Consider the following 13,501-nt stretch of genomic DNA (forward strand, 5'->3'; position numbering starts at 1 on the left):
CGAAACAGTGACTTGAAATTCAAGCTACCAGATAAAATGGCGTTCATTCGAAAGAAGGAACAGGAGGTAATAGGAAATACAGAAAGAAGAGATCGGTTATTAGAAAAGAAAAAATAAATGAACAAATTAATAAATAATCATAATGATCAAATTCAAGATACAAGTAATAACTGCTACTACTGCTACCACTACTATTGCTATTGAAATAACGACTACTACAACTATTTAAAGGGATGATACGCCTTACCTAAGAATATTCTCCACGATTTGTGGTCTTCTAGAAACTTAAGTTTTGAAGAAGTTTGAAAGAGTGATTAAAACTTTTGCCTTTCCCGAATGAAGTAGAGGCTCGAGAAGTTTCGCTCTCTTTGAACATATTCTCTGCCCCCATGATTGGAAAATGGTGTTAGCTTGCTTTAATATCGTATTCCTTCTCTACCTATCAACAGCACACGTGAAGTTTAGGGACTTTTAACCACCGATCCTTGATAGCTCAGTGGTCTAGAGTCACTGTACATCGTTGTTTCTAAAGCAGGCGGCGGTTCGAATCCCACTGGTGGCGAAGCACTTAACAGTTATGTTTCGTTGGGTAAGTTGTTCCCGAGGTTTAATATTTGTGATATATACTAATATATATATATATTGTATATATATATATATATATATATATATATATATATACATACATATATGTATATATATATTGTATATATATACATATACATGTATATATATGTTTGTATATATATACATAAATATGTATAAATAAAGACAAAATCCACGAAGGAAAGAAAAATAATGGAGAACTGCAAAGTGCTGCTAAGGAAAGGACTATAAGTCGAAAGGCCTTTGCAGTACTCCATTGTTTCTCTTTCTTCGTGGATTTTGTCTTTTATTTTTATTGACATTCATCATATATACCATATTTTATTATTCAGTTATATATATATATATATATATATATATATATATATATATATATATATATATATACAGTATTTTATGTGTGTGTGTCAGTGGGACCAGTTGTCTTAATAGAAGCATAAGACGACGCTTATTAATGTTTTTTTGGGGGGCTAGTGAACAAAGGATAAACAAAACTTCTACACTCTTTTGCGTGCTTATCAGCACGAATACAAGCTACTTAACGTATAAATGTATATTAATTAAATGTATCAAAGAAATAAAAAAAACCCAAAATTTGAAATTCTGAAAATCAAGACATTGAAGAAGTAATCAGGATTAGTTTTAGGAACTAGATTTCTGGTAATGAAAACAAAGTGGTCTTTGTTTGTGGTCTCTTTGACGATCATTTTAACCGTTATTCAGGTTGATATCTGTTTATTTTAAAGATCAGACTTTTTGTACTGAATTAAAGTGACTCGTAATGGACCAAAACACTGTCGGATTCCTCCTTGCAATTCATTCTCGTAAGTGATAACGCAAAGTCATTGAATTATCTAATAACATTTTGGCTTCGTGGAATCTGTCACATCATCGTTGTTTTCCATTCTTCTTCCTCTGCTATTTTTTAAGACAAACTGGCAACATCACATCGGACGATGCCTTTACTTAATGTCATTCTCAAGATTATCCACCACCCCACCCATGCGTCCTCTTCCGTGATTGGCTGAGACCTTTGCCAATCCCTCCACACCCACCGTATCTGCTCTGTGACTGGTGGGATGAAACCAAGCCCAGAAAAAATAAACAGAGGGGGGATAGGGAGACCGCTTGTGGCCTGCCAAATGCTGTGCATCTTAATCACTGTTGCCTATTTAAGACTTAAATGGGCCGACCTAGCCAAATGAGGCACACTTGGTAGAAAAATCCTTTTGCGTCTCTCGAGAAATGACGTCAAATGCATTTTTGTGATGGGTAAATATTGCAAAGTCACAGATGCTCTTCTGCAGCCAAGGATATGGACCTCTCTCTCATGTTATTGTTGTTGGTTGTACATATACAGTAGGGTGTTTCTTAACCAGTGTCAGTTCTCTCTCTCTCTCTCTCTCTCTCTCTCTCTCAATGCAATGATCATTTTATTACAAGTTATATTACAGTATAGAAATACCCTATAATAAACTGTGAAAAAACAAACGTGTCATAGACTGCACACACGTACAGTATATGGGGTGTTTCCTAGTGCATTATTGGTCCTCTCTCTCTCTCTCTCTCTCTCTCTCTCTCTCTCTCTCTCTCTCACCATGATGCAGCAGGGCATAGGAACATGATTACCATGATCTCTCCTGGAACCATCCCTGGCAGGCAGGATGGTTACGTCATCTCCAGTCTTTAAGTCATCGTACCCAGCCTTTCTGGAAGGTTCTAAGCAGTTGCTTCTGACCGCAAAATGAAACTAGTTACTCATTACGTAAGCGTTTCTCCAGATCCGGAATTGGCGTCTCAGTCTGTTTTGTGTTTTCTCTCTTTTTAAAGCCCTGTTTGCTTAAATGTTTTTTTCAATAGAAAAACAGAATATTTCTGTTGTATTAGATCGAAGGGGGTTATTTTACACCCCTGCTTTTTTACACATATTTTTGAGTGTGTTTTTTCTATTTAATTCTTATCGTTAAACGAGAAAAATATTTCATTCAAGATCATAACTATTCACTTGACTATTCACTATAATGTCAAATTCTCAGGATACATGCTTTCAGTATTTAAGAACATTTTATGCTTTTTCCTTAATTCATAAGATAGCAAAAGCAATTAAAAAAACGATAAAGTATCGGCTGTCAAACTTGTCACTATCCACATATAAAATTATTGGTTCCTAATCAGTAAAGTTCCCTATGACTTTTGTTTTGCCTGATACCATGAACTTACAAAAACGCCTAGATTTGGTTAATTAGAACGTTTTCATTTTTTTTTACATTAACATTGTACATAAATCTTATTTAACCTCTTAGCAACCTTTCAAATAGCCGCCATTTTCTCGGTTTTATCGAAATTAGTTTCATAATTTTTAATTTAGAACATATGCTGTAGGCATTACTCAAGGTTCTTTGCAGCGTGCCTTCTGCCCCTAGCTGCAACCCCTTTCGTTCCTTTTACTGCACCTCCTTTCATATTCTCTCTCTTCCATCTTACTTTCCACCCTCTCCTAAAAGTTGAGGTTTTCCTCATGTAACACCTTTCAAACCTTTTACTGTCAATTTTCGTTTCAGCGCTGAACGACCTCATACATCCCAGTGCTTGGCCTTTGGCCTAAATTCTATATTCACTTTAATTCAAAATGAAGTTGCAGTTACCCTGAATGACAGTAACATGTGTAACATCTTACTCGTAATTATCTATAATTGATGTCCTAAGTTGTGACTCTACTTTCATGATTTCTTACCTTGATGCCTATAAACTAAACAGTCGCATAGATTCTATCTGTAGCAATGCGACAAACTATTTCTTTGTGCTTACATCTCTATTCTACTGCACAGCTGGACATTACAACCAGATACTTGCTCGGTAAAGTGGGAGGACTTATGAAAATATGAACACATTTTCTATTTATATCACCTAGACTTTTCCATACGCATACGTAGATAAAGACGACAGGCACTTCTACACTCACTTTTACAGTCTAAGCAACTCCTTAGAACCTTCCAGAAAGGCTGGGTACGATGACTTAAAAGACCGGAGATAATAACCATCCCGCCTGCCAAGGATGGTTCCTGGAGAGATCATGGTAATCGCGTTCCCATGCCTGCTGCCTACTGCATCACGATGAGAGAAAGAGAGAGAGAGAGACCAATAATGCACTAGGAAACACCCTGCTGTACATGCGTACAGCCTATAACACGTTTGTTTTTTTTTAACAGTTTATCAAAGGGTATTTCTATACTGTCTGTATACCTTGTAATAAAATGATCATGCACAATGCAAGAGAGAGAGAGGAAACTGACACCGGGCTGAGAAACACCCTACCGTATATGTACAACCAACGACTGTTGAACAAAGGACATACTTCAGGCGCACATCTTCTTGATCAATTCCCAAACATACGCCGATACCTTATTGGCATTATGTCAGTCTCCTTATGTATTGTGCGAAATTCACATCTATGATTCAAGAACTCTTCGCTTTCTGAAAAATAACGGTCGTTGTTTCTGATGCTCAGTTGACATATCACTTCCTTGGTCTTCCTCTCCATCTTCATAATTCTTAATTTTAAACGCTTTGGAGACACTTTTTCTCCCCGTTCTCTCAACATGGCCATACTAGATATTTCTTCTATTTCCTTGTAACCTATCTCACACTTTTTGCTGTACCGAGAAATTGCCTCACTATTCATAGCGCTTTGAATATATATACCACTAGAATTCAAGCATTACGCCTCTGTTGACCTTATGCACCTGGTAGTTGGTCAATTGTGGTAGTTAATAGTTAGGGTGAATTGGTATGTCACCCTCATCGTAATTGGCTGCTCCAAGATACTCTGTTCGTTGACACACTCTTGGGGAGAACCCATACAATTAATACATATATATATATATATATATATACACTGTATTTTTATCACATCCGTCACATTTAATATGCAATCATTAAGCTACAAATGTCGTTTAATATCAAGTTTGCACTATTTCGGGAATATCACCGGAGGGGAATTGTAAGTGCTAATGATTTGGTGAATGGTCTGGAACGTCAACTGGAAGTCGTTGGTGGGTACTGTCGGGTGTTCGAGTCACTTAGGTACCAAATCATTTATCACTCATAATTCCCCTCCGGTGACATTCCCGAGGTAGCGCGATTTGGATATCAAATGACATTTTTAGCATAACGTTTATGTGTATATATATATTATATGTGTATGTGTGTGTTTGGGTGTATATAACTTGCACCTACAAATTTATTTGTACATGTGAAAGGTTGTAATTATGTTCAAACGTTTGTAGAAAGTCACATGAATTGTCGATACCCACCATATGAAAACCATCACGACCTTCGTTCTCTTTGGCAGCTTCGTCTGTACCTGAAGGAGTTCAACCTAGCGGAGCCGGACGCTACGGGGAATTGCGTCGACCAGTACCTGCATGTGGTCAGCGATGGTACAAATGAGATACTCTGCGGCGCCAACAGCGGGCAGCATTGTGAGTGGGATTTTTTTTTTTTTTTTTTTTTTTGGCTAAAGACCGTGCTGACATTGGGTCAGCTTTCCATTCGCTCCTGACAAAAATTATTGTTTTGTTATTGACTTGATGCTCGACTTTAGGTTGATGCGTTGTGATGAGACTGAGTTATACACACACACACACACACACACACACACACATATATATATATATATATGTGTGTGTGTGTGTGTGTGTGTATGTAATGTGGTAATATAACTATCACGAAAATATGGAACGTGATGTATATATAAATAAAGTCAATGATCTAAGTAAAAAGGACTGTAAATCGAAAGGCCTAGCACCACTCCGTTGCTTCATTTTCCTTCATTAGCATTGCCTTTATTATATATATATATATATATATACTAATATATATAATGTATATATATATATATATATATATATATATGTATGTATGTATGTATATATATATATATTGAAGCCCAACAATAACTTGAGGCAAAGGGATATTACTTTATTAAATTTAGGGAAGTGACCATCCTTCTCTCTTTCAGATACAAAGATAGGCTTCCTTTACAGATACGAAAAAACACGGAAAACAATGTTTACCTCTTATATATATATATATATATATATATATATATATATATATATATATATATATATATATATATATATATATATATATATATATTTATTTTTTTATTTCTCAATATTTTGTTCTTTTATCTTACTACAGTATACGTTTTCAAATCAACGATTACACAAAGCCAGTGAAATTATTCGTGGTGACGGTCAAAGCTGGTCTCCAAAGTTCCTGGAATATCAAGATTGACCAGTTACACTGCACTTCTTCCAACTTGGGTAAATAAAGAGAAGCAAGTTAACAATAATGCCTTTTTTTTCTAGATGGTAAATTCATGCGTCACATTTCCTACATCTTACTACCCCAAGGAACGTTAGTTTTAATCTGAATAGATTTGTCCGAGGAAATGCTGTTTCTGCTTTGTGTAAAGTGATGAAGGTCACATTGCCATTATTCGAAGCATGAAGAGATCAATGGTATTCACGAGATTATACATTTAAACATTTTGTTTATGTTTATCACCATATTTTTGTACGTGTATGCATGTACGTAATTTTATATGTATGTATATGTATATATATATATATATATATATATATATATATATGTTTGTATATACATATATGTATATACACATGTAAACATATAATATATATTATATATGTGTGTACTTATGTATGCATGCATGGATAATTGTATGTATGCAATCAACCAAACCTCTGTCATACTCTCACAGCTCCATCTGGGTGTCTGCAGAATCTAAGAGGAGTTACTGGAGAGATTAAAAGCTTCAACTACCACCCAGTTTTGCCTTCTTCGGCGACTGCTAATGGTAAACCAGGTATGCAAAATTGAATAAATGTTAATGAACAGAAGATAGTTAGATGGATAGGTAGATAGGCAGATAGACGGGTAGTCCAGATCTTGAATTCTGTGCTTTTACTATGGTTTTACGGGCAAGATAATTCTCTCTTTTCACTTGTGATCAAATCTGTCTCTGTCTTTCTCAAAAACCATCAATATGTCTGACAGTTTTCTCCTATTCCTACATTCTTCTATGTTACTCCATGTAACTTCGTTCGCCTTTATATTAGTACTGTCTCTCTCTCTCTCTCTCTCTCTCTCTCTCTCTCTCTCTATAACACACACACACACACACACACATATATATATATATATATATATATATATATATATTATATATATATATATATATATATATATATATATTAGTCTTAAGTGTGAGGCGTACCCTATCAATCGAAATACATTTTAATAGTGGCCTCAATCTGTCTCTTTTTACCTTATGCTTGAAGCATACTCTATCAACCAAATACCTTTATACTAGTACCTCTCTCTCTCTCTCTCTCTCTCTCTCTCTCTCTCTCTCTCTCTAACCTTAAACTTGAAGCCTGCTCTATCAACCAAACTACCTTCACCGAATCTTCCACCCGCAGGAACGCGGCAGCTGAAGATGAGCTACAATATCTGCGTTCATCGCGAACCAGGGTACTGTACCATCAACTGGCAAGCAGCCCACGGCGGTACACACGCCTTCAGCATCACGGGGACAACTCCTATTATTACTGACGGTATTATTCAGCGAGGCTCTTATGATTTCTCGTCACTCGTTTTTCACTTGCGTTTATGGAAAAAATGTAGATCAAATTAAGTGGTGTTTTTATATTGGTTGCAGTGGTTATATTGGTTTGCAGTGTCGGTGATGCACAAATTTGTCTTAGATATGATTTCGTTTATGAAGGGATGTGTCTGTAGATATATATATATATATATATATATATATATATATATATACATATATATATATATATATGTATATGTGTATGTATATAACGTATGTATGTATGTGTGTGGATATATAAGTTTCTGACTCAGAAGTGTATATGTATATATACATATATGTATTTTCAGCATGTGTGTAGATATATAAATTTCAGAACTTATATATATAGTGTATATATATATATGTATATATATATATATATATATATATATATATATCAGTAGAGAGAGAGAGAGAGAGAGAGAGAGAGAGAGAGAGAGAGAGAGAAAGACTGTATCTAAAAATAATTCCATTTATTTTTCAGGCATTGTACAATCAACAGTGACTGCGTTCACACCGATTACTTGATTTTCCTTAGTGCCAACGCTACCGTGGGGAGTCAGACAGAACCAGGAAACGTTATTTGTGGTTTTAGATTCCCTGATCAAGTGCAAAGTAAGTTCTTCATCTGCTTTACGTATAGAAACATGCATATGTGAATTCATACACATACACACACAAACGCGTATATATATAGATAACAGTAGATATAGATATATGAGTAGATTTCTATATATATATATATATATATATATATATATATATATATATATATATATATATATGTGTGTGTGTGTGTGTGTGTGTGTGTGTGTGTGTGTGTATACATTATTTGTTTGAGCTTTTATCATTTTACGTGACTAAATATTATTTAGGAAAAATATAATATATATACACGAATATAACGTATCTCTCTCTCTCTCTATGGATGTATGCATATATATATATGTGTGTATATATATGCATGTTTATATATACATACATATATATGTATATTTGTATATGTATGAGTATATATAAACATATACTGTATATATGTATATGTATATATACATATATATATATGTATATTTGTATATGTCTAAATATACACATTTATACACACCCATAAAGCGCCTTTATGTCTAACTGAACAAAGACTTTTCTTTCTTTTTAACAACCGATCGGTATCTTTCCTCACTTGTTTTTTTTAATAACTGACCAACAACCTTTTCTTCCGCCGCCTCTTGAAACCAGGCAAATCCTTCCAAGTGGGAGTCGTGGCGAACGGCGAAGAGACGGAAAATGGGGATTTCGACAACCGCGGATTTCACCTGCGCTACGAACAGGTGAGGTGTCCTTGATTGCCCCTCCCTCCCGCCTCCCCCCTCCCTCACCACCACCACCACCACCACCACGAGCCGTGATCGTCGGGATCGTCGGGAGGGGATATGCTCCTAAGAAAACGCCTCGAAAGTCGAGGGAAATGATGTGACTGCTTCGTTGTTGCAGTTTCTTTTTTTGAGTGGTCTCCTGTTGCTGTTGTTTCTACTGTTGCTTTTTTTTTTTTTGTGCCGGAAACGCGTTCGTTTTCGGTATAAGGGACGGAGGGTGATGTTGTATTTCTTTTTTTTTTTTTTTTTACGGTTTTTATACCGTTGTTGTTATTGTTTGTATTTATAAACTGTAAAGTTTTCGTGTTTTCCGCCTTATGCAAAAGCCATTTTTTTAATCCATTTTTGAGGTGATTGTTACCAAGTATGAACAGGAGTTGATTATATATATTATATATGTATGTATATATATATATATATATATATATATATATATACGTATATATATATACGTATATATAAATACTTACTCTGTGCAGGCTGTGAATGTATAAATTTGTCTATTCATTGTAAGCAAATTAGGCTAATGACCAATTGGATGAAGAAAACTACGACGGTACATTAAATAAAATATTTATTCTTTGAATATACAATATATATATATATATATCATCTTTCTGAGAATGAAAGTTCCTTTTATTAAAACGTAACATACACATCCAAGCAACCTCATGTAAGCAATACACACACGCGCGCACACCATACCACTTGAAAAACAGACAGTTGGAAATTTCACCTCCACTCTGTAAATCAAGTTCCGTTCCCATATGTAGAAAAATCGCTTGGAAGCCCAGGCTCCTTCTCTCAGTTACAAAGATCCCAGGCTTTTGCGGAAAGCCCAGACCAGGCTGGTACTGCAATTTGCAGAGAGCCCTGTCTGCTACCGACAGCTGCAAAACAGGCTAGACGGCCTCTTGCCAATTACAACATGGTTCACAGCATATATATTCTTCTTCGTGGCACTATGCATCTCAGGCTGCAATAACTGCAACGTAAAAGTCAATGACACTTCGTGATGAGGTTTCACTATGTACAATGAAAGATGAATGAGAATGGTGAGTTGTGAGGCGATGTTCATCACCTGTGTCACGGCCATTTTTTTTTTTTTATCCTATACGTAATGCACTGAGCAGGATTGTCTTGGAAATTACCGTGGGAAAACGTCTGTGAAATGAGTAGACTTTTGGGAAAACGTCAATGCGGGGATACGATGATTGAATTTGTGAAAATGTCGAAGGTAAAGGGTTACGCTGGTAGAAAATCTACACTTTATCGGAATAAAATGTTAAAAATAAATGAAACGTCTAAAATCTACACTTTATCTGAATAAAATGTTAAAAATAAATGAAACGTCTATGGTATGGGGTGCACCCATACAAAGTGAACAAATCTTCACATGATGGGCACAAATTGGCTGATTTTACAAAAACCTCTGTTGTACAGCGGTACACTGACAGTTTAAATCTACATTACAGGGAAACATATTGATTGCATTCTCGAAAGCGTCCGTAATATATGGGCACGCTGATAGAACACAGTGAGAGAATTTATGAAAATCTGCCTAGCGTGGTAAGCTACCTGACAGAATTTAAGAAACGTCTACTGCTAGGGAACATTTTAATAGCATACGAGAAACGTCTATTGGAGTAAATTCTTTAGTTTAAAGGTACTTAATGAAAAGTGTATTTCGCAGGAATACTACGCTGAAAATTAACGTAAGGCCACTAGTATCAACAGACAGTAAGTCCACTTAGCAAAAGGTAGACTATAAACTATTTATCATATATGTACTGGGATACTACTGACACAGGATTTATATAGCAAGAGAGAGATGAGATGAGAGGCTTAAGGTACCTCATGATGTGGGTGATGTCATTTCTGATATATGAGAATAAGTGTCTCCCTTCAAAATGGGAGGTAAGTTGCTGAATACACAATAACTACTTCTTCCTCTAGAGAGTTGTCCTTGAGGCCTACAGGAAAGCGTGAGTTTTATTCATTTCCTCTTTCTCCTTCCACGTTAAAATATCGCAAAAGGTGACTAATTATAGCATCTTCTTACGGACGTATGGCTGGAATAGGTCGTATTCCGAAGGTACAAGTCAGAAGGACGAAAAAAACTGTGAACTCTCTAATTTTGTAGGCCCGAAAGTCTCGTGAAACGTTCACCAAATTTTTATATAAGAAGGCGCATCACTTCAGGAGATGGGTCACGGCTGAGGTCACTCTCCAGGTCAGGTCAATTAACTTTAGCCTCGTTGCAGTTGTTGGACTTCCCACCTGATGGGAAATGACAAGATTTTTAAAATAATAATATCTAACAAAAGATATTTTAAAGGAATGCACAAATTATCGTATTTCTCAATCAAAGAAAGATAAACAATGAATCAAAATCTTAACAGCAGGAAACAAAAAATTACATCTTTCCATCAGCCGAAAACTTTTAAAAGCGTAAAGTTCACACAAAAGGCAAGTATTTTAAACAAAGGAATTCACAAACGACCAAATTTTTCAATCAAAAAAGATTAAAAAAAATTAATAAAGTAAAAAAATTAATAAAGTATTTAAAAACAGGTTACAAAACACTATACTGTATTTTCCATCAACATAGAACTTTTTAAAACGTAAATAAAGTTCGCACACGTACAAAAAAAAAAAAAAAAACTCGAATTCTACTTACAATTCTGTTTAGGTTTTGGTTCGTTCCAAGATTGCGTTCTATTGGAAATAAAGCAGATGTAGAGCGTGCCAGTTACCAGATACATTCCGACCGTGATCAAGAACACGAACCGCCAAGCGGTGACTGTTTGCTGTTTGGGAGGAACATAAGAGAAAATGGTCAGATTGGTGAGAGAGAGAGAAAACAACATTGTGTTTAATGTATTATTCAATGGCCATCAGTCGGGATATTTATACATAAAATACAAATAAAATATGAACAACTGCATGTGTGTGTGTGAGAGAGAGAGAGTGAGAGATAACAATATTATGTTTAATGCATCAATATTACTTTATATTCAGTGACCGTCCCTCGGTATATTTATACACAGAAGGCAAATAAAATATGAACAACTATACACTGTAACAAGAAAGGTAATAGAAACTGAGAGAGAGAGAGAGATTACAATGCTGTGTATAATTTATCAATATTACTTTATATTCAGTGACCTTCCTTCTGTATATCTATGCATAAAAGGCAAATAAAATATGAACAACTATACACCGTATAACATGAAAAGTAATAGAAACTAAGAGAGAGAGAGAGAGATTATAAGACCGTGTCTAATGCATCAATATTAATTTATATTCAGTTCCGTTCCTCGATATATTAACCCAACGACTGGAATCAAGAGGACATCTATACAAAGCATAGCAAGAAAAATAACAGAAACTGATAGAAAGAAAAAATAACAGGAAAACAATAGAAAAAAAAAAAAGATAACTGGATCTGGAGAGAAACCAAATCTGTGCACTTACATTCCCCTCCGTCAGGGCTCCGGTGATCATGGGGGCGAAGACTCCAGCGAAGGACCCGAAGGTGTTGGTGAAACCCAAGAGGGTGCCGGCGAAGTTGGGTGCCAAGTCCTGGTGCGAGCACAGGAAGCCGCAGTTGGCACTCCCGCTCAGGCCTACGGCGAGGCACAGAACCGCAACAGCCAGGCCGGAGTTGCAGTTCACGAAGCACATGACGATCAGGCTTAACATGGCACCGTGCAAGGCTGGAAATTGGAGGAGAAAACGAATTTAATACTTTTAAGAAAATGAGTAAGGCAGTGTGTAAGGGTATGAGTGCCAAATTGGTAATTTAAAGAAAATGAGTAAGGCAGTGTGTTAAGGGTATGAATGGCAAATTGGTAATTTAAAGAAAATGAGTAAGGCAGTGTGTAAGGGTATGAATGGCAAATTGGTAATTTAAAGAAAATGAGTAAGGCGGTGTGTAAGGGTATGAATGGCAAATTGGTAATTTAAAGAAAATGAGTAAGGCAGTGTGTTAAGGGTATGAATGGCAAATTGGTAATTTAAAGAAAATGAGTAAGGCAGTGTGTAAGGGTATGAATGGCAAATTGGTAATTTAAAGAAAATGAGTAAGGCAGTGTGTAAGGGTATGAATGGCAAATTGGTAATTTAAAGAAAATGAGTAAGGCAGTGTGTAAGGGTATGAATGGCAAATTAGTATGAGTGCCAAATTGGTAATTTAAAGAAAATGAGTAAGGCAGTGTGGAAGGGTATGAATGGCAAATTGGTAATTTAAAGAAAATGAGTAAGGCAGTGTGTAAGGGTATGAATGGCAAATTGGTAATTTAAAGAAAATGAGTAAGGCAGTGTGTAAGAGTATGAATGCCAATTAAAGAAAAATGTAATTTAAAGAAAAATGAGTAAAGGCAGTGTGTTAAGGGTATGAATGGCAAATTGTAATTTAAAGAAAATGAGTAAGGCAGTGTGTAAAGGGTATGAATGGCAAATTGGTAATTTAAAGAAAATGTAAAGGCAGTGTGTAAAGGGTATGAATGGCAAATTGGTAATTTAAAGAAAATGAGTAAGGCAGTGTGTAAGGTATGACTATTGAATGGCAAATTGGTAATTTAAAGAAAATGAGTAAGGCAGTGTGTGTGGTATGAATGGCAAATTGGTAATTTAAAGAAAATGAGTAAGGCAGTGTGTAAGGGTATGAGTGGCAAATTGGTAATTTAAAGAAAATGAGTAAGGCAGTGTGTAAGGGTATGAGTGCAAATTGGTAATTTAAAGAAAATGAGTAAGGCAGTGTGTATGGGTATGAATGGCAAATTGGTAATTTAAAAGAAATGAGTAAGCAGTGTGTAAGGGTATGACTGGCAAATTGGTAATT

The 13,501-nt window shown here is 35.5% G+C and overlaps 2 protein-coding genes across 2 annotated transcripts in view; one reads left to right on the forward strand and one right to left on the reverse strand.

Annotated features, from left to right (window-relative positions):
* The first annotated feature begins 5,313 nt into the window (after nucleotides 1–5,313).
* LOC136842822 (uncharacterized) lies at nucleotides 5,314–7,434 on the forward strand. The gene is made up of 5 exons (XM_067110687.1): nucleotides 5,314–5,318; nucleotides 5,812–5,936; nucleotides 6,395–6,499; nucleotides 7,116–7,250; nucleotides 7,355–7,434. The coding sequence occupies exons 1-5, from the start codon at nucleotides 5,314–5,316 to the stop codon at nucleotides 7,432–7,434; spliced, it is 450 nt and encodes a 149-aa protein (XP_066966788.1).
* A 1,777-nt stretch (nucleotides 7,435–9,211) lies between these two features.
* LOC136845005 (sialin-like) overlaps nucleotides 9,212–13,501 on the reverse strand; it is a 28,778-nt gene continuing 24,488 nt past the window's right edge. The window contains exons 9-11 of the mRNA XM_067114646.1: nucleotides 12,133–12,374; nucleotides 11,336–11,465; nucleotides 9,212–10,935 (exon numbers count right to left, since the gene is read on the reverse strand). Coding sequence (XP_066970747.1) covers nucleotides 10,895–10,935; nucleotides 11,336–11,465; nucleotides 12,133–12,374 — 413 coding nt within the window. The 3' untranslated portion in view covers nucleotides 9,212–10,894. The remainder of the gene's footprint in view (nucleotides 10,936–11,335; nucleotides 11,466–12,132; nucleotides 12,375–13,501) is intronic.

This window comes from Macrobrachium rosenbergii, chromosome 2 (assembly GCF_040412425.1).
Source record: "Macrobrachium rosenbergii isolate ZJJX-2024 chromosome 2, ASM4041242v1, whole genome shotgun sequence".
Taxonomy (NCBI): domain Eukaryota; kingdom Metazoa; phylum Arthropoda; class Malacostraca; order Decapoda; family Palaemonidae; genus Macrobrachium; species Macrobrachium rosenbergii.

Excerpts from the sequence above, each read along its gene's own strand:
- LOC136842822 (XM_067110687.1), top strand. Across the intron at positions 6,500-7,115 it reads GACTGCTAATGGTAAACCAG|GAACGCGGCAGCTGAAGATG; the intron begins GTATGCAAAATT and ends TTCCACCCGCAG. Across the intron at positions 7,251-7,354 it reads AACTCCTATTATTACTGACG|TGGTTATATTGGTTTGCAGT; the intron begins GTATTATTCAGC and ends TATTGGTTGCAG.